The following is a 15,171-nucleotide window of genomic DNA, read 5'->3' as shown; positions in this document are numbered from 1 at the left end:
GGTCATTCTGCTCTTTTTTCAAGTAGCAAGTGCAACTTGTAGCACAGCAAACCACATCGAGTTTGTAAAGCTATAACAAATCTCAAGAGCCATTAAAGGTTTAATCCCTCGGGCAGCAATTCCCAGGCTACAGAACATGGATTTCCAGAACATGAATGGGAAGCAAACTCTCTTCCCAAACATCTCAGAAATAGAAGAACTTGGGTAAAATTTCTTCTCTACAAGACAGGACTGTTTACTTAATGAAGAACAACAACTCCTCAGAATAGCTAAGAAAAACTAGTAACATTAACTTCTCAGCTTTAGTTCCCCTTGACATTTATCATCTGACCACAATATCTCTTCAGGATGCACACAAGGTATAAGCAACAAGCACATGATATTTTTCTACAAATTAACTTTCAGAAGAAGCTCAGCAGCTGAACCTATACAACACAACAGTATCTAAGCTCTGAGAATTCACTCCTAACTCTTCTTTTTACCATGGAATCCTTTGTATATTCCAAGAAAGTGGGTGTTTTCATCATGCCTGAGATTAATTATTTAAGAAAGCCATGAAATTGGCTGACAAAAAACAGCAAAGGACAAACACAAGAAAACATATTTACTAACTTGTTGATACAATTCTTTTACAAAGATTTACTTTCAAAACAACTCTCCCTTTAAAATATCTTAATCAAACACATTTGCATATTGCTGGTATTACATGATTATTATAGCAATACAGAAAAGTAATAATCATGGGCCATAAAGTGAATGGGACAACCAGGAGGACCTGCAGTATACAATCCAGATATATTTTATTAATTCTGAAATTTAAGAGTGGGTATTTTTTCTGTACTACCACCCAGACCACTGCCGTCCTTTTCAACTGCCTATATAACATATAAAATGGTTAAATGTTCACAGCGTGATGGACCATTTAAGACTTACACTTTCACATGAGAAGAAAGCGTTGAAGTTCTGTTATTTCAGTTCATTAACCATGTAACGGCAGGCCATGGCAAAATGAAAAGTCTGCAAAAAAGTCTATATTTTTCTGATGCTTATTTCAAAAAAAAGTCAATGTTTTTCAGTTTACAAAAATTACAGAAGTCCTAATATTCAATACTAATACTCCTATTCAATTTTAAAATCTTTTCTCAAGCTGCCTTTAAGACATACCTTATTCCATGGCATTGATTTATTTGTAAAAAATACATAATATACACTAATACTCCATTCCTTCCACTTAAATCCTGTAAAACGTCACCAAGATATTAAAATGACAGGAGAAACAAGGCTTTTTTTTTTTTTTAAAGCCAGTGCAGCCAATAAACCTAACAGACATTTTAGACTATGAGGCACTCTTCTTAATGAAGAGTCTCTGACCTAGCATTTACAAGTCATTAGCTCCAGTGCTGAACTGGGGTACAATATAAGGCACTCATTGTCAGCTGATTACAAAGTCTGAAACTTTAAACCTTAGGTATTCAGATGCATCCAGGAGAACAAGACCTACTACACTACACTACCACAGTGTGGTAATTGGAGAAAGATTCCAACAAACAATAATTAAAACATTTGCTACGTGTTCAGTCACATCACCGATAACAGTCAGCATCTAGAAAATTAATCAAGTAATTTAAGGTTTTCAGGATACAGAAGCAACTCATGACATAGCAGATCAAGTTAACAATAACAGCAAGAGATCTTTTCACCCTTTCAGATTAGAAATGAAATAGCTATTTGATTAGTGAATTGTACATAAAAAATAACAAGATGTTAAACCGATCCATTCCCCTCCCCCCCCCCAAAATACATGTTAACCTGTAAGTTAAAAACATAGCACCAAATATTTGCTATCTAAAAGTAATCTAATAACCCTAAGGGCTCATCCATCCATCCATCCGCTGTAACAGAAAGGTATTTCTTGTGATACTGCATTACCAATCTCAATGTTCAGTAAGCATCTTTAAAATATAAACAGGTATGCTGCTTGGACTTTAATGAAAGATCTGACAAGATTCCATGATACGTCCTGACGTCTTGGTAAAGCACATATGAATTAATAGCTCCAATTGACTAAAAATTTGCTAACAGACCAAATAAACAGTTGGACTCTCCTGCTACATTTTTATTTTTTAAATCACTTACCAACTCTTACTCACAATTAAAGAGCAGCTGCAAAGAACGTATACTGTAGTAGTAGCATGCTAGTGCTCAATTGAACAACAAGCAGTACAAAAGTTGACCAACCTTGATCCTTAGGAGCAGGTGCATAGTGGGGGGAGCTGGGAGTTAGCAACACAGGTACCCTCAGGATTTGTAAAACCTGCTGTGGTGAATCGTTACATAAATGCAGGGGATCCTCATGGTACCACAGTAAGATGGATGCTGTTGTGGAAGTGATTAATCAACACTTCCTTTTGTGATCCTGGCCTGAACTGTTCCTTCAGCTGCCACTGCTGTTGTCTAGCAGCTTCTCTGCAGCATTTAGTCCCCAGAAAGTGCAGAGAAAACATTGTAGCATCTGCTTAAAGCATCAAATGACACCACGTGGACAAGTCAAAACCATAGGCAGGAAATCTACAGCCTCAACAGATTAGATCTATATGAAAGCAGCTGAAATGTGAGAAGATGCGACACTTTGAGGATGCAAAGTACTACTGTGGATTACCAAACACCAGCAGGATTGGCATCATTTTACTGAAGTAAGCAAAACACACAAGCCTTGAGGAGGTTCAAACCTAGGGGAGACTTTATTTGTCACTTACACAATTTGAGAAACTAAAAAAAAGGAAACAAACCAAAAAACAGAGAACTAAGAAACCTAACAGGAATTAATAAGTGACATGATAACGTAAATGTTACTTCTGTAAAAGCACAGACTGAACACAGCAAGACAAGCTTGCTGTCTCAAAACTAAGATCGTATATCTTACTGCTTCAAATAGCAATGCTGGGAACGTAAGTATGTAGTATTTTTTGCTTATTTTAAGACGAGTTACATTTTATTTCTTGTATCAAATACAATGATATTGTTTTCCAAAGTGGAAAGAGAACAAGCAATTCATTTTTATTCCTCCCACACAGCACTTTAAATTGCAATTCATCATACAGGACTTATATAATATTAACACAGTTAAAACTGAAGTAAAAATCTGAACAGGACATCACATTAACAGGTCATTTATCATTTAATTAAATATGGCTCTAAATCTTATTTTTCTTTTGCTGACTAAGACTGTAAATATGGACTTGGGTTCTACTGTATATATAAATCTCGCAATCCAGATTTTTTTTCCCCAAATTGGTTCTATTGAACAGAATAGGATTAGCAGTAAATATTTACTGCAAAAGAAGTCACATTTGTCTTAAAAGTATAAGGAGTGCCGGAAAATTAGTAAATTGTTTTTTTTTTAAACCAGAATCCTAACTGAATGACTAAAAGCTGAGTTAAAGCACTTCAGCTGATATTAAAAGCAAACACCTCATGAAGAGAAATATATAAAAAAAGTTATCTGTAAAGAGATGTAAGTGGCAAGACAAGACTTGACCTCAATTTTAAAATGTCTCCCTAATAGTCTTTTGTTTTAGAAATGTCAACATTGTTGATGGGCATCCTAGAAATAGTATAGATAGGAAAACCTTACCAGACATTTGTTGAAGCAAGACAAACCTAGCGTTCAGGTGACGCATCCCACAAAGATGTATCTACACCTTTAGATGACTTCAGCTGAATTATTAAAATGAACAAAACTTCCTACATGTCTGAAAGGAGACATCCACAAGAACTTAATTGATCTTACAGGAATTACCGCTCATTAATTGTATTTAGACTCTCCTTCAGTAAATCACATCATAAGGATGAATACTTACAAGCATCTTTCCTTCTTCAACTTAGATATTTTCAGTTGTAAGCCTGAAAAGTGGAAAGAAAAAAAGATATTGTTATACAATTCTGACTTAACAAAGTCAGTGGACACAATAAATAAATTCTCCTTTTGCCAATGGTATCTGCAACAGAGAGAGAACAGTCGCTAATTTGGAACTAATGGTTCATTCTGGATTTCTTGTGTATGTTCTTGTGTATGTGTCTTGTGTATGTTCTGCAGTATCCTGGAAACCAATAAAGCTATTACAATCCTGAGGAAAAAGGGACTTGTTAAACACTCGGATTTACACTTAAACGGGTATAAAAACACCCTCTTTGTAAAAAGGAAAAAAAAACAAAAAAACACACATGCTAATACCAAGTACTGTCAATATATTTTAATTGACTATGCATACATGACACAAAATAAGTTCTGTGTATAAATTGTATACAAATCGTGTATATATAACTGCATAATACTACACTTAAAACATAGCATGCAATACGTGAATCTAATAACGTATTAGATATGCATAAAGGAAAGTTATTCAAAATACATTTTAAGGCTTTAAATACAAAAGGACAACGTGTTCTGTTGGAGGTACACTACCAGAACCTCTCAGACAAAGCTTTTCTGGAACCTCTTAAGGTGGATTGAGGAGAGATCATTTAATCTGTGGCTCTTCTCCCAGTAAGGAATACACACTCCAAAACGTATGTTCTGTGCGTGAGTAAAAAGGTTTCCAAATCCAAATGATGCTCTCAGGCATGAGTGGCCAGCTGACAGCCTGATCTAGAGAGCAGCCAAGCCAATCTGCTTGCAGTCTTTTGGGTACTGGATGAATGTGCACAGGTACAGAAATATAAAGGTGCTTTAAGTATGGCCTGGCTTAGGTGAGATGCAGTGAAATTTATGTGATACTACCCATATGCAAGCTGGACATTCCTATTCTGAAAAAATGGTTGGATACAATCAGAGTCCAACTGTGTAACATTTTTTTTAATTACATATGCAACAGTAATTTTAAGAAATAAAAAGAAAGCAACGTAACATTCCTAAGACGGTATTTTTTTCAAAGGGTGAAAAGCAGTGAGCAACCTGTGTTTGAACACAAGGTGTCTTGTGAGCTTTTGCAAAAGCATTAGTCTTTTTGGAGGATATAAACTTCTGGTACCAGAACACTTTTAGGAAAACTTCTGACAATTTTAAATTTAAACCAAAACACATATCCAATACTACATTTTTTTGACAGAAAATGCTGGTTAAGGCAGCTAGTCGACTTTTTTCCTTTCACCTACCACACTTAACTGGGATCAGCTCAAAGGGCAAACTACTTGCTTGAGAAGGTTCACTGCTCAGGACACATAGAACGCAACGGTCAGGTCAGCCAGAGAGTCACTGAAACCATGCCACAGATGGCTATGAGATGCCAGTGAGACAATGAAATAAGAATGCAATGACTGCTTAAAAAACAGAAAAGGGTTATTGGGAAATATAGCACGACTTCTTTCACCTCTAGGTGTTCAACACCCGTGAGATGTTACGTTCTATAATGCAAATCAGCGCAGAAAGAGGGTTTATTTTTTTTTTTAAGTAGTTGCTATTCATCAAGTCAATTAGGCATCTGCAATTAGAACCCCTATAAAGCATGCTTTAATGCTGCTCCACGCCCATCGGAAGGAATGAAGCTGCACAACAATGCATCTCCTGTATGAACAGGCAGTCTGTTCAGCAAGGATTCAGGATGGTAACACTGGCAACCTGAGCCACAAATCGGAGAGGCAGCGCTCAAAAGGCTCAGTACTGTGCTGCAGGTAACACTATCTCCCCTCTCACCTGAATGCAGGAGGAACCTAACTGGTTACTTACAGGTTGTGTTTTTTCTTAATTCAAATGATTGCAACGAGAAGGCAGGAATCCTGTTTGTTACATTTATCCAAGAGCACTGAATTACTACATTAGGTGTAATCTCTTCCTTTTGCTTTTCCAGAGCATGGGCAGACTTCAACCAAAGTAATTAAGACAACTTTTTGTTTTCTTTTAAACAATGTGAATGGGTTTTCAGATTTCCCCATTTAATAATCTAGTAAACACATAAACATGTGCAACTACACTGTGTACATTCCCAATTCAACTTCCTCTCTTACACAATATTTCTATGAAATAGGCAAGCTACAGACTATATAAATCTACATTATGTAAAGCTCATAAGTGTTCTAGTGAATGACACTGTCTCTATTAAGATGATGGAGACTTTCTTTAAACTATCATTAGGCAGATTAAATACACAACACTATCTTAGGAAAATTGCAAGTTGTACTTGTAATATTTCAATTAATAGATATGAACATTACTGTTCTGATGAATTTTCAAACGCACTAATTCTACCTTCTGAAAATTCACCGTGCTTGGGAAAACAGCAGAATCACTGAAATTTTCTAGGAATTGGTTGGACAAGCTTCTGTCAGCAGTGACATAGATGAAATCCTACCTTGAGGGTACAGAAATGGATTGGATGACCTCCTCGCTTCCCTCCCAGCCCTGTTTTTTTTTTTTTTTGTTACTTTTGAAGAGTTTCCAACCATTTCCTTTCCTACAGCAATAATGAGATTGCTTTCCTCATAGCTTTCCCTGCTTCTAGGCCAACAGTCCTCTTCACCCCTTTACCCTAATTCCCTCAAAACCATTTTCAGAATCAAGGAATAATTGAAAAAGAATTAAAGCTATTTCTTGTACGCAACATTCTCTTCTTGCATTTCTACACTGAAATATAGTTCTTTTTAGTTCTTTAGATTTGAATTCATCCTCAGGAACCTCGTTGATAAGGCACACATGCAGGAAGTATTCATATAATTATTTTTAGTCACTTTATAAATAAACAGCATTATTAAATTCCTTTCTGATCCAAGTGAGCTATGTAAGTGTTTCACACATTTTACATGTAGGTAACGAAAGCAAACATATTTTTAGTAGCCATTAATCTGAGTTGCTAAGCATGCTTGAATTCCATGAAAAGTCAGCCAAAATTGACCATGTCCAATATCTTTGGAAAAAGGGCTGTGGATTGTCACAATGAATTTGAGAGAAGTGCCAGGCTGGCTATTTTGTCTGAAGAGATCCAAAATTTGGAGTTTCAGCATTTTTTGCAAATGATCACTTTTAAAGAATAAAAAACTCTCACTCACTAATGAAGTCGCAGGACTGGGCGAGTTTAGATAACATGGAGGAAAAAAAAACATTCTTTACAATACAGTAATTTAAAAATTCAATGCAACCCATTTTGAAATGTATGAGTTTATATATTTATAGAATATAGACTACAGAATACTTCAACTATTATAACTTGTATAATATATCTGATCGTTTCAAACTTGTTCTTCATAAATTCTGCTTTTCATGGACTTGTAATTAGAAGAATTACCCGAAGAATTCCACAATGGTAGTGCCCTGTGCCTTGTATATGCAAAAGACTTTTTCTCCAACTACTAACTTTCCCCTAATCCGACTTCCACCATCTTTAAAATAATTTTTTGCTGACATTTAGATTGGAAACTCATGAGTCAATTTTAATTCTTATTTATAGACTTCAGAAACAAGCAAAGTCCAGGCAAGCCTGTGTTTGATGTTTCTAAAATATCTTCCAGTGCCATTTTCTATAAGAGGATCCCCACCTTTTGAAAAAATTAACTATCCTTCAGGCATGTCTTTGATGTTATCACGGAAGACCTAATTTTACCTAACACGGTGCGGGACATACTGACAAAGGGCTAGGCATGAAAAAGTCTGCCTAGTGGCAAAATTATCTGGCCCCACCCAGCATGCGTTCTGAAGAGTATCTTTACATGCATAAAGAAAACCAAAACGTTAAATCACGTGCTGCACATCCCAAGAAACTAGAGAAGGGGTCACTTAACGTTACCCTCTACATTAGAGCTTTTTGGTTTTCAAGTTTTTGTTGTTCAGACATGCCATAGATTGCCAGATCCTATTCTGTCAGTAATTCTGTGTGTTATCGGTAGCTGACATCACACCCACTCTGAAAAGAAACATCAAGATTAAAAAAAAATAAACCCTCATGAAAACAGACTTTTTGTGTTTTGAACATAATATAAAATTGTGTATCTTATGGTTACACATTTCATTTTTTAATGTAACAATATCATACTAACCGGTACATCTTTTCTTTCAGCTACCAAACCGATGCAAATTTTTGAAAAAAGAAAAAAAATAGTTACTAACACAAAGAACCAAGGCTTGGCATTGCAAATTCTTGAGCCAAGACTTCTGTGGCTTTCAGCATGAGGTATGAAACATCTCTACAGCTCTTAACTCACAAAAAAATCACCTGCTTTTATTCCAGACTAATAAAAATACTTTTTAATGCATAATAACGTGTTTGCTGAAGATGCTGTCAAATATTATTCTAACCCATTCCAAAAAAATGGATTGTGTGACTTAAGAAAACACAGCAGTTTACTTCTAAAGTATTTTTAGCAAAATATTTTATGAATACTACTTCTGAAACAGTATTATAAGAATATAAATATTCAGTGCAATAATTCATCTTTGAGTGTTATTAGTTTCCTACACTGCTGAAGAATGGAAAGACATTAACAGTGAACCATAGTAAAATAACATGCAGATCATAAAGTATAGCATAAAAATAAACAACATTATTATAAGTTCTGCTGAGAAATTGTTGAACACTAAAAACTGAAGAAATATTTTTCACTTCAGTAATACGAATCTGCAATGGGATTTGGCATAAGTCAGGGGACGTAATGCAAATGCTTGTCCCAGCCTCCATTTTAATATATCCCAAGTGACTAAACCCAAAGGGAAAAAAAATACATTTAGTAACTTGATTTGGAAACTTTTAACCATAACCATTGAAACTTAGCCAACATTTGAATATTTCCTATGCAAACACAGATCCCATATAACATTGTGTTATTCCTCTCTCAGGTGACCTAGCAAATCATTTATACTTCTCGGTAGTTTAAATCTGATCCTGTTAAGCCAGGCTTAGGTGGTCAGTCTGTAAGGATCATTTGTAATCATTCAGTCCCTCACCTAAGCATAACATAAAACTTTAAAAATGTATTTAGATCCACGCAGACAGAGTGGTATTCTGGTTCAAAGTTCTACCGTGGCAAGAGACAGCTTTCTGTGAAATGAGACTTCACTTTTTACCTTGTACTTCTTTATCATGACATTCTTTCAGCTTGGACCACAGCTCCTTGAAGAAATCTCCAGAAGATTCTGCAGAATTAGGGCTCCCACAAGTTCCTCCAGATGCATTCATCTTGTTTCTTCCGCTCTCAGCTTACTTATTTGCAGAACTGGCTCGCTCTCACACTTTAAGTTTTAAATAACATAGTTATGAAGCTGTTCCTGAAGACAGGTGTATGCCTGTAATGACAGATCGACACCACTTATGTTTGCATTTATCAGAATATAACTTGCAGCCAGAGATGAAACACAAAGCTCACTCATATTCTTGTCAGGTTGTACTTATTTACTGACAGCCACCCTGAAAGTATGGAAGATGGCAAGGATTTTGCTGCAAGTAATAATAAAATAACAGAAATTTGTCCACTCCTACCATTTCCCCACCCCTTAAACAGCTATCAACTTAAAAATAGATTAAAAATACTGAGCAGTCTTTAATCTTTCTCCCTGTAAACTACTGTTAAATAGAACTCGTTTTCTAAAGTAACCCGTGCTTCCAAAATGTTGCCATCAGAAAAACTGTGAGAAGTTTTATCAGAGATACATTTGTGTACATGCATTCTAACATTGTACGTGTAAATAGATGTGGATACAAATGATAGATTCTGCAAAGAGAAGCTCAGCTCTCCTTGAAGTCTTCCTGATTCTACATTGAATTTATTCCTACTCCACAACACAAAGGAACTAAATCAATCTCAGAATTCCTAAGTCCCCAAAATGTCAGTATTCTAGGAGAACTATCAAAGTCAGAGAGCTCTGTCTTAAAAGTCAGACTGCCTATACAATTCAGATAGAACAACCTTACCTGTCATTCCTCTTTCTTTTGAAGGGTTTCTTAGCACAGATGATGCCCTCAGGTGATCTACAGGGGAAGTGTGGTACTCAGATCTGGGTCTGAGCCAAGGTGATTCAACTCTAATTGGTGCATGGGGTGTCCAATATGGAAATACTCATGTAATCTCTGCCCTTTGGTTCCCTGCGTATGCAGCTACTGGTTTAACTGGTCACCATGAGAAACTGTTTAGGCCACCGGTTAATGACCTTGTCTAGGACCTGGAAGCCTTGGTTCATGTCTTCTTTCTCAAATCTTTGTGTATAGTCTTAAGCAAGTCACTTTTATTTCAGAATGCCCATTTTTAAAATAGAATAAAAGTAATGGAATAAAGCATCATTTTCAACAACACAGGAATACTGTGTAAGGACACTAAAATGCTACAGTAATGGTAGCTGATGGAACCATCGGTAATCATTCGGTACCTCCAAATTTGCTTTAATATTCTACATCTCTAGAAAATTCAGTGCCCATGTCAGTACCTGATTTCAACCTAGCTTATGTTCTTATTTTGAGAATAGTCCTTAACAGAAAAACAAATTACCTTTTCAAATAGGAATGCCTACAATTCTTCGGCTGAAGTTGAATGGCACTCTGCTTGCATCTTCTGAGCTGAAATGCTTCGCTTTGTGTGCTGTCAGATTAAGCCATCTTACAATACTTCTTTGTGGAACCGATTGCCTAGTGACATTAGGAAGGTCTTTTAAACTCTTATTTTTCTACCTTCAACCACACGCAGATACCTCAGAAACCATCTTTTTCTCTGTTGAGCACTAGGGCAATGAAATCAACAAACTTGTTTGTGCTTATTGTCTCAGGGTTGAATATCTCCAATCATTTTCAAGTGCACCTGACTCCAGAATTAAAAAGAATTAATCTCCAATGGTTTTGTTGTGTTTTTTTTCCCCCCACAAAAAATATTGTAAGAAAAAAAAAAGGGAAAAGGTTGCTGGAAACAATCAGTATCTCTACAAACAGGAAAATAATCAATGGGTTTTCCCAAGCTTCACCTGCCTCAAGATCCCAAAGTGATACATTGCTTTCTACAGGTGTCCAACCTGTCTTCAAAGAGAGGGCCCCCAACAAGTGTTCTAAGAGACCCTCCGACACACCTGGGCGGCTGCTCAGGTGCAAGAGGCACTCAGCAACAGCAGCTTATTAGCTGACTTCCAGGTGTGGGCAAAGCAAAGCACCTGAGCTGGGTGCACAGCCAGGTTAGGCAGCACACAGCCACCCCTCACGAGCCTCCCTCCTGCTGGCAGGGAGTGTGGCAGCCCCAGGACCACAGGGGTGCCCCTTCATAGAATAATTGAGGTTGGAAAAGTCCTCCAAGATCATCTGGTCCAACCATCATCCTACTGCCAATGTCACCCACTAAACCATGTCCCTAAGCACCACGTCCAGCCTTTACCTTAAACACCCCCAGGTACGGTGACACCACCACCTCCCTGGGCAACCCGTCCCAATGCCTGACTGCTCTTCCTGAGGAGAAATGTCACCTCATTTCCAACCTGAACCTCCCCTGGCGCAACTTGAGGCCATTCCCTCTGGTACTATTGCTAGTTACCTGTGAGAAGAGGCCGACCCCCAGCTCCCCACAGCTTCCTTTCAGATACCTATAGAGAGCGATAAGGCCTGCCCCGAGCCTCCTCTTCTCCAGACTAAACACCCCCCAGCCGCTCCTCACAGGACTTGTGCTCCAGACCCCTCACCAGCTCCGCAGCCCTTCTCCGGACTCGCTCCAGCACCAGAGCAGAGTACAGCGGGACGATCCCCTCCCTGCTCCTGCTGGCCACACTACCCCTGACACAAGCCAGGATGCCGTTGGCCTTGTTGGCCACCCGGGCACGCTGCCGGCTCATGTCCAGGCAAGCATCGCCCAGCGCCCCCCGCTCCGTGTCCCCCGCCCGTCCGCCCGTGGCTCCACCTCGCCACAGCCCCGCGGCCGGACCCGGGAGGGGGGGGGTGGGGGGGGGGCGGGGGGGAGGAGCGCCGTTACCTGGTTGGCTCCCGGCGGCTCCGCGCGAAACGGCGGGAAAAGGGGAAGCCGCCGGCTGCGGCCCCAGCGGCAGATATCGCGGCGGGTCTCGCGAGAGCGGCGCCGTGAGGGGACAGGGGTCGGGGGGCGGCTCCCGTCGCCAGCTGGCGGTGGGGGCCGTTGTGGCCGTTGGGCTGTCCAGTGAGAGCAGCTTGAGGGAGGAGAGGGGCGCGGGGCGGGCGTGGGCAAGCGTTAAACCCGTCAGGCACAAAGCGACACGGAAGTGCCAGCGTTACCGTGCTGCCTCGACTGCTGGAGCCTGCTTTTTGTGTCACTTAAGATTTTTGCCGATGTGATTCCCCCCCCCCCCCAAATTGCAGATCAACGTTCTTTTATTCTTTGGGACCAATCCTGCTGTCTGCCATGAAGTACACCTCTTCATCTTTAGTTTGTAGCTTGCCTTGGTCATGAAGTAGAAACAAAACACTGCTTTCCAGAAATATTATTCTGCCTCCACACGATTTCCTCTTTACTATTAAAACACATAGGCAGCTTAGTGGCATCCTGAGAGGACACACTGGTCGTTGCAAGGGCAAGTGCTGCAAGCATACACTTTCTAGTCTATTAATTGCGGTATTAAAAAGATAGGTGTTCTGGTATTTAATAGATGTTAGTAGCTGCTTCATCTTGTTACATATATCACTCAAATCTCCAGAATATATCATAAATACAGAGCTACAGCATAGATAAAATTGGATCTGAAATACAATTGTAATATTTCTAAAAAATGTTGAAATTCTGTCAGAAAGGAGTCCTAAACGACCCGTGATTAAGCAGGCTTCAAATCTGTTCAGCTTTGTCAAATATACTCTGAGTTTCCCATCAACTATATACCTTGAATTTTGAAGTACTTCAAAAATCTTTGTTGTGGAAGAGGTTAACATTTCCACTAATTCCTTACCATTGTTTAATCACTATTTTTCAACTAAAATAAAATAAATCCAATGTTTCGTAGCTCAGCAGCATATTACTTAAGCTGATAGTTTGGTATACCATAATATCAATATACATAGAACTAAAAGTAGATGCATCTTATGGAAGAGACTGTCATCGTAGGTTGTGATAGACACTCTGCTATTCTTAAATAACCACTGCAAGAACTGTCTCACTGACAGCTTTTTATTCTATTTCTGAAGCTTCTATAATCTAAAAGTTAGTGATGTAGAAAAGTGTTTCCTTGGGGTTAAGAGAAACAGATGTTTTAAATATATGCATAGACCTGATAAGTAGCAATAAAATAGCCTTGTTTGTTGTTCAGGTGTTTACCACAAGCCAGGCTTTTCTTTCTGTTTATAGGAAGCACTCTAGATAAAAATAATGTCACCAATTTTATTTGCTAGTAAACTGCATGAGCAGCTTATTCTTGTATTTGCTCATGCTGAACTTTACAGCAATGTAATTCCATTGAGTTCTGCAGTGCTATCCTTATCGGCTTAACAGTAAGTGATAATGGATTAAGACCAGCAGTGGAACTTTGCCTTTATCTCCTTTCCAGATTTATTTGATTTTTTGTATCCCATAATCACATATTTGATCACCAATTACTGCATGGATCCTTGGCTCATTAAACATACTAGAAAACTACCAAAGAGTCTTATATTCCACATCCACTTAATATGTCTTAAGCTGACTCGTCTAACTGGAACTCATCTCATTCATCTCTTAAGAGTAAATGCCACACCTAGACAATAACACTGTGGGAAAAAAAAACCTCACCAATGTTCAGCTTGAACAGAGGCAATACTTTTTGTAGTCATGGCTCATGTCCAGTTTTCAAAGTAGCCCTTAATATGACATATTAAGCTAGGTGACAGACTACTTATCCATGAACAACTCTGAAGAAGGAAATCTAATTTAGTCCCAGCCCAGTTTAGACCTGGCTGGTCTGAAATGTTTATCTTTACTAATAATATGTGAAGCTCTTGATCTTCAACCACTGTTTAGTGGTAATACCTTCTTGTTGACTGGCCAATTCACCAGCATATCAACTAATGACTGAATTTCTATTTTAAGAGTACTACAGTGTTGCAACACAGATAAAATAAAAATTAAGAAAAGCCATTATGCCTCACCCACTTCTTTTTTTGGTGATAGAGACTGCATCAGTGTTTCTAACCATTCAGATAACAGTAGGTGACCTAGCCCAATGCATATGCATACAAAATAAGATTAAAAGAGATTAGCAGATAGCTTACTTTTTTTTTTTTTTTTTCTCCCATTACTTCAAATTTAGATACAAAGATTAAAACCAGCTTTGAATTACACTGGGAACTCTAATTTAAATATTTTAATTGCTTTAAACACAATGATAAATATATCACTCTCTTCCTGTATATATAAATATATATATACAATAGTTAAGTCCTTATTTATTTATGTAAGATTTAGCAGATTGCACGTATACACACAGGGCCAGTGTGCTCACAGCCTCCCTGACTGGCAGGGAGTATTGCCCTCTGCACTGAGGGATAAATATATTGCTCAATTCCTAGGCATGTTCATTTCGTTAACTTTATGTTGCAGTTGCCAGTAAGGGCATCAAAGGCATGCAGCTTCAGATGCAGCGAACAGGAGCATGTGGCAGTTCAGCTGCTGCCTCAACGGGGTTTAAACCTTACAGGAACTGGCAGTCCTCTGAATGGTAGGTTTCTTACACCTGGGAATGCACACAGAGCATACCAATGCTGTCTGGCACCGGTATTTGCTTTTTCTGCCACTCCATCGCCCCCCACTAGTTGAATTTCATTCTTCTCGAGCTGCTTGTGTAGCCGCTTTTGAAACTGAGCCAAGATCAAATTCCCTGATGCCAGCAACAATGTTCACTTTAAGAGACCCTCTTCTCTGAAGTGCTTTCACTGCTCCTCATCTGTAGTCAGAAACAGCCAGGATTTGTTCAACTGAAACTCTCAGGTCTTTTAGAGATCCTTGATGGAGAAAGAAAAAAAGAAACCTGAGGGATGCTGTTTCAGGACTCCAGTGCAGTGTTGCTGGTCCTCAGACTCTAAGGAGGAGCACCTGTGTGTGTTATCTGCACGCAGAGATGTTTTGCTCTTACTGATGTTTCTTGGGCTGACATGAATAGTGTTGAGTACTTTTGCATATATATGTATATATCAGCCTTGGAAGGTTATTTCAGCTTGGAAGGCTGAAGTAAATGTTTACATGTCTGCATACAAAATCATGCCACCTACCTTTTGGTGTAGTGAATGACAA

At 38.6% G+C, this 15,171-nt stretch overlaps 1 protein-coding gene across 5 annotated transcripts in view; it reads right to left on the bottom strand.

Moving 5' to 3' along the window:
* Nucleotides 1-15,171, bottom strand: part of RBBP8 (RB binding protein 8, endonuclease) — a 42,263-nt gene that overhangs the window by 25,215 nt on the left and 1,877 nt on the right. Inside the window, exons 1-5 of one of the 5 annotated variants that reach the window (XM_040547844.1) lie at nt 11,920-12,043; nt 10,465-10,601; nt 9,894-9,950; nt 9,050-9,268; nt 3,861-3,903 (exon numbers count right to left, since the gene is read on the bottom strand). In XM_040547844.1, the coding sequence (XP_040403778.1) occupies nt 3,861-3,903; nt 9,050-9,161 (155 nt within the window). In that variant the 5' untranslated portion in view covers nt 9,162-9,268; nt 9,894-9,950; nt 10,465-10,601; nt 11,920-12,043. Of the gene's footprint in view, nt 1-3,860; nt 3,904-9,049; nt 9,269-9,893; nt 9,951-10,464; nt 10,602-11,487; nt 11,874-11,919; nt 12,124-15,171 lie in introns of those variants that run through there. The other 4 variants (XM_040547841.1, XM_040547843.1, XM_040547842.1 and 1 more) reach the window with 4 other exon arrangements.

This window comes from Cygnus olor, chromosome 2, assembly GCF_009769625.2.
Source record: "Cygnus olor isolate bCygOlo1 chromosome 2, bCygOlo1.pri.v2, whole genome shotgun sequence".
Lineage (NCBI taxonomy): Eukaryota > Metazoa > Chordata > Aves > Anseriformes > Anatidae > Cygnus > Cygnus olor.
Note: the sequence above shows the minus strand (reverse complement) of the source record. Positions and strands in the feature narration are given on the sequence as shown.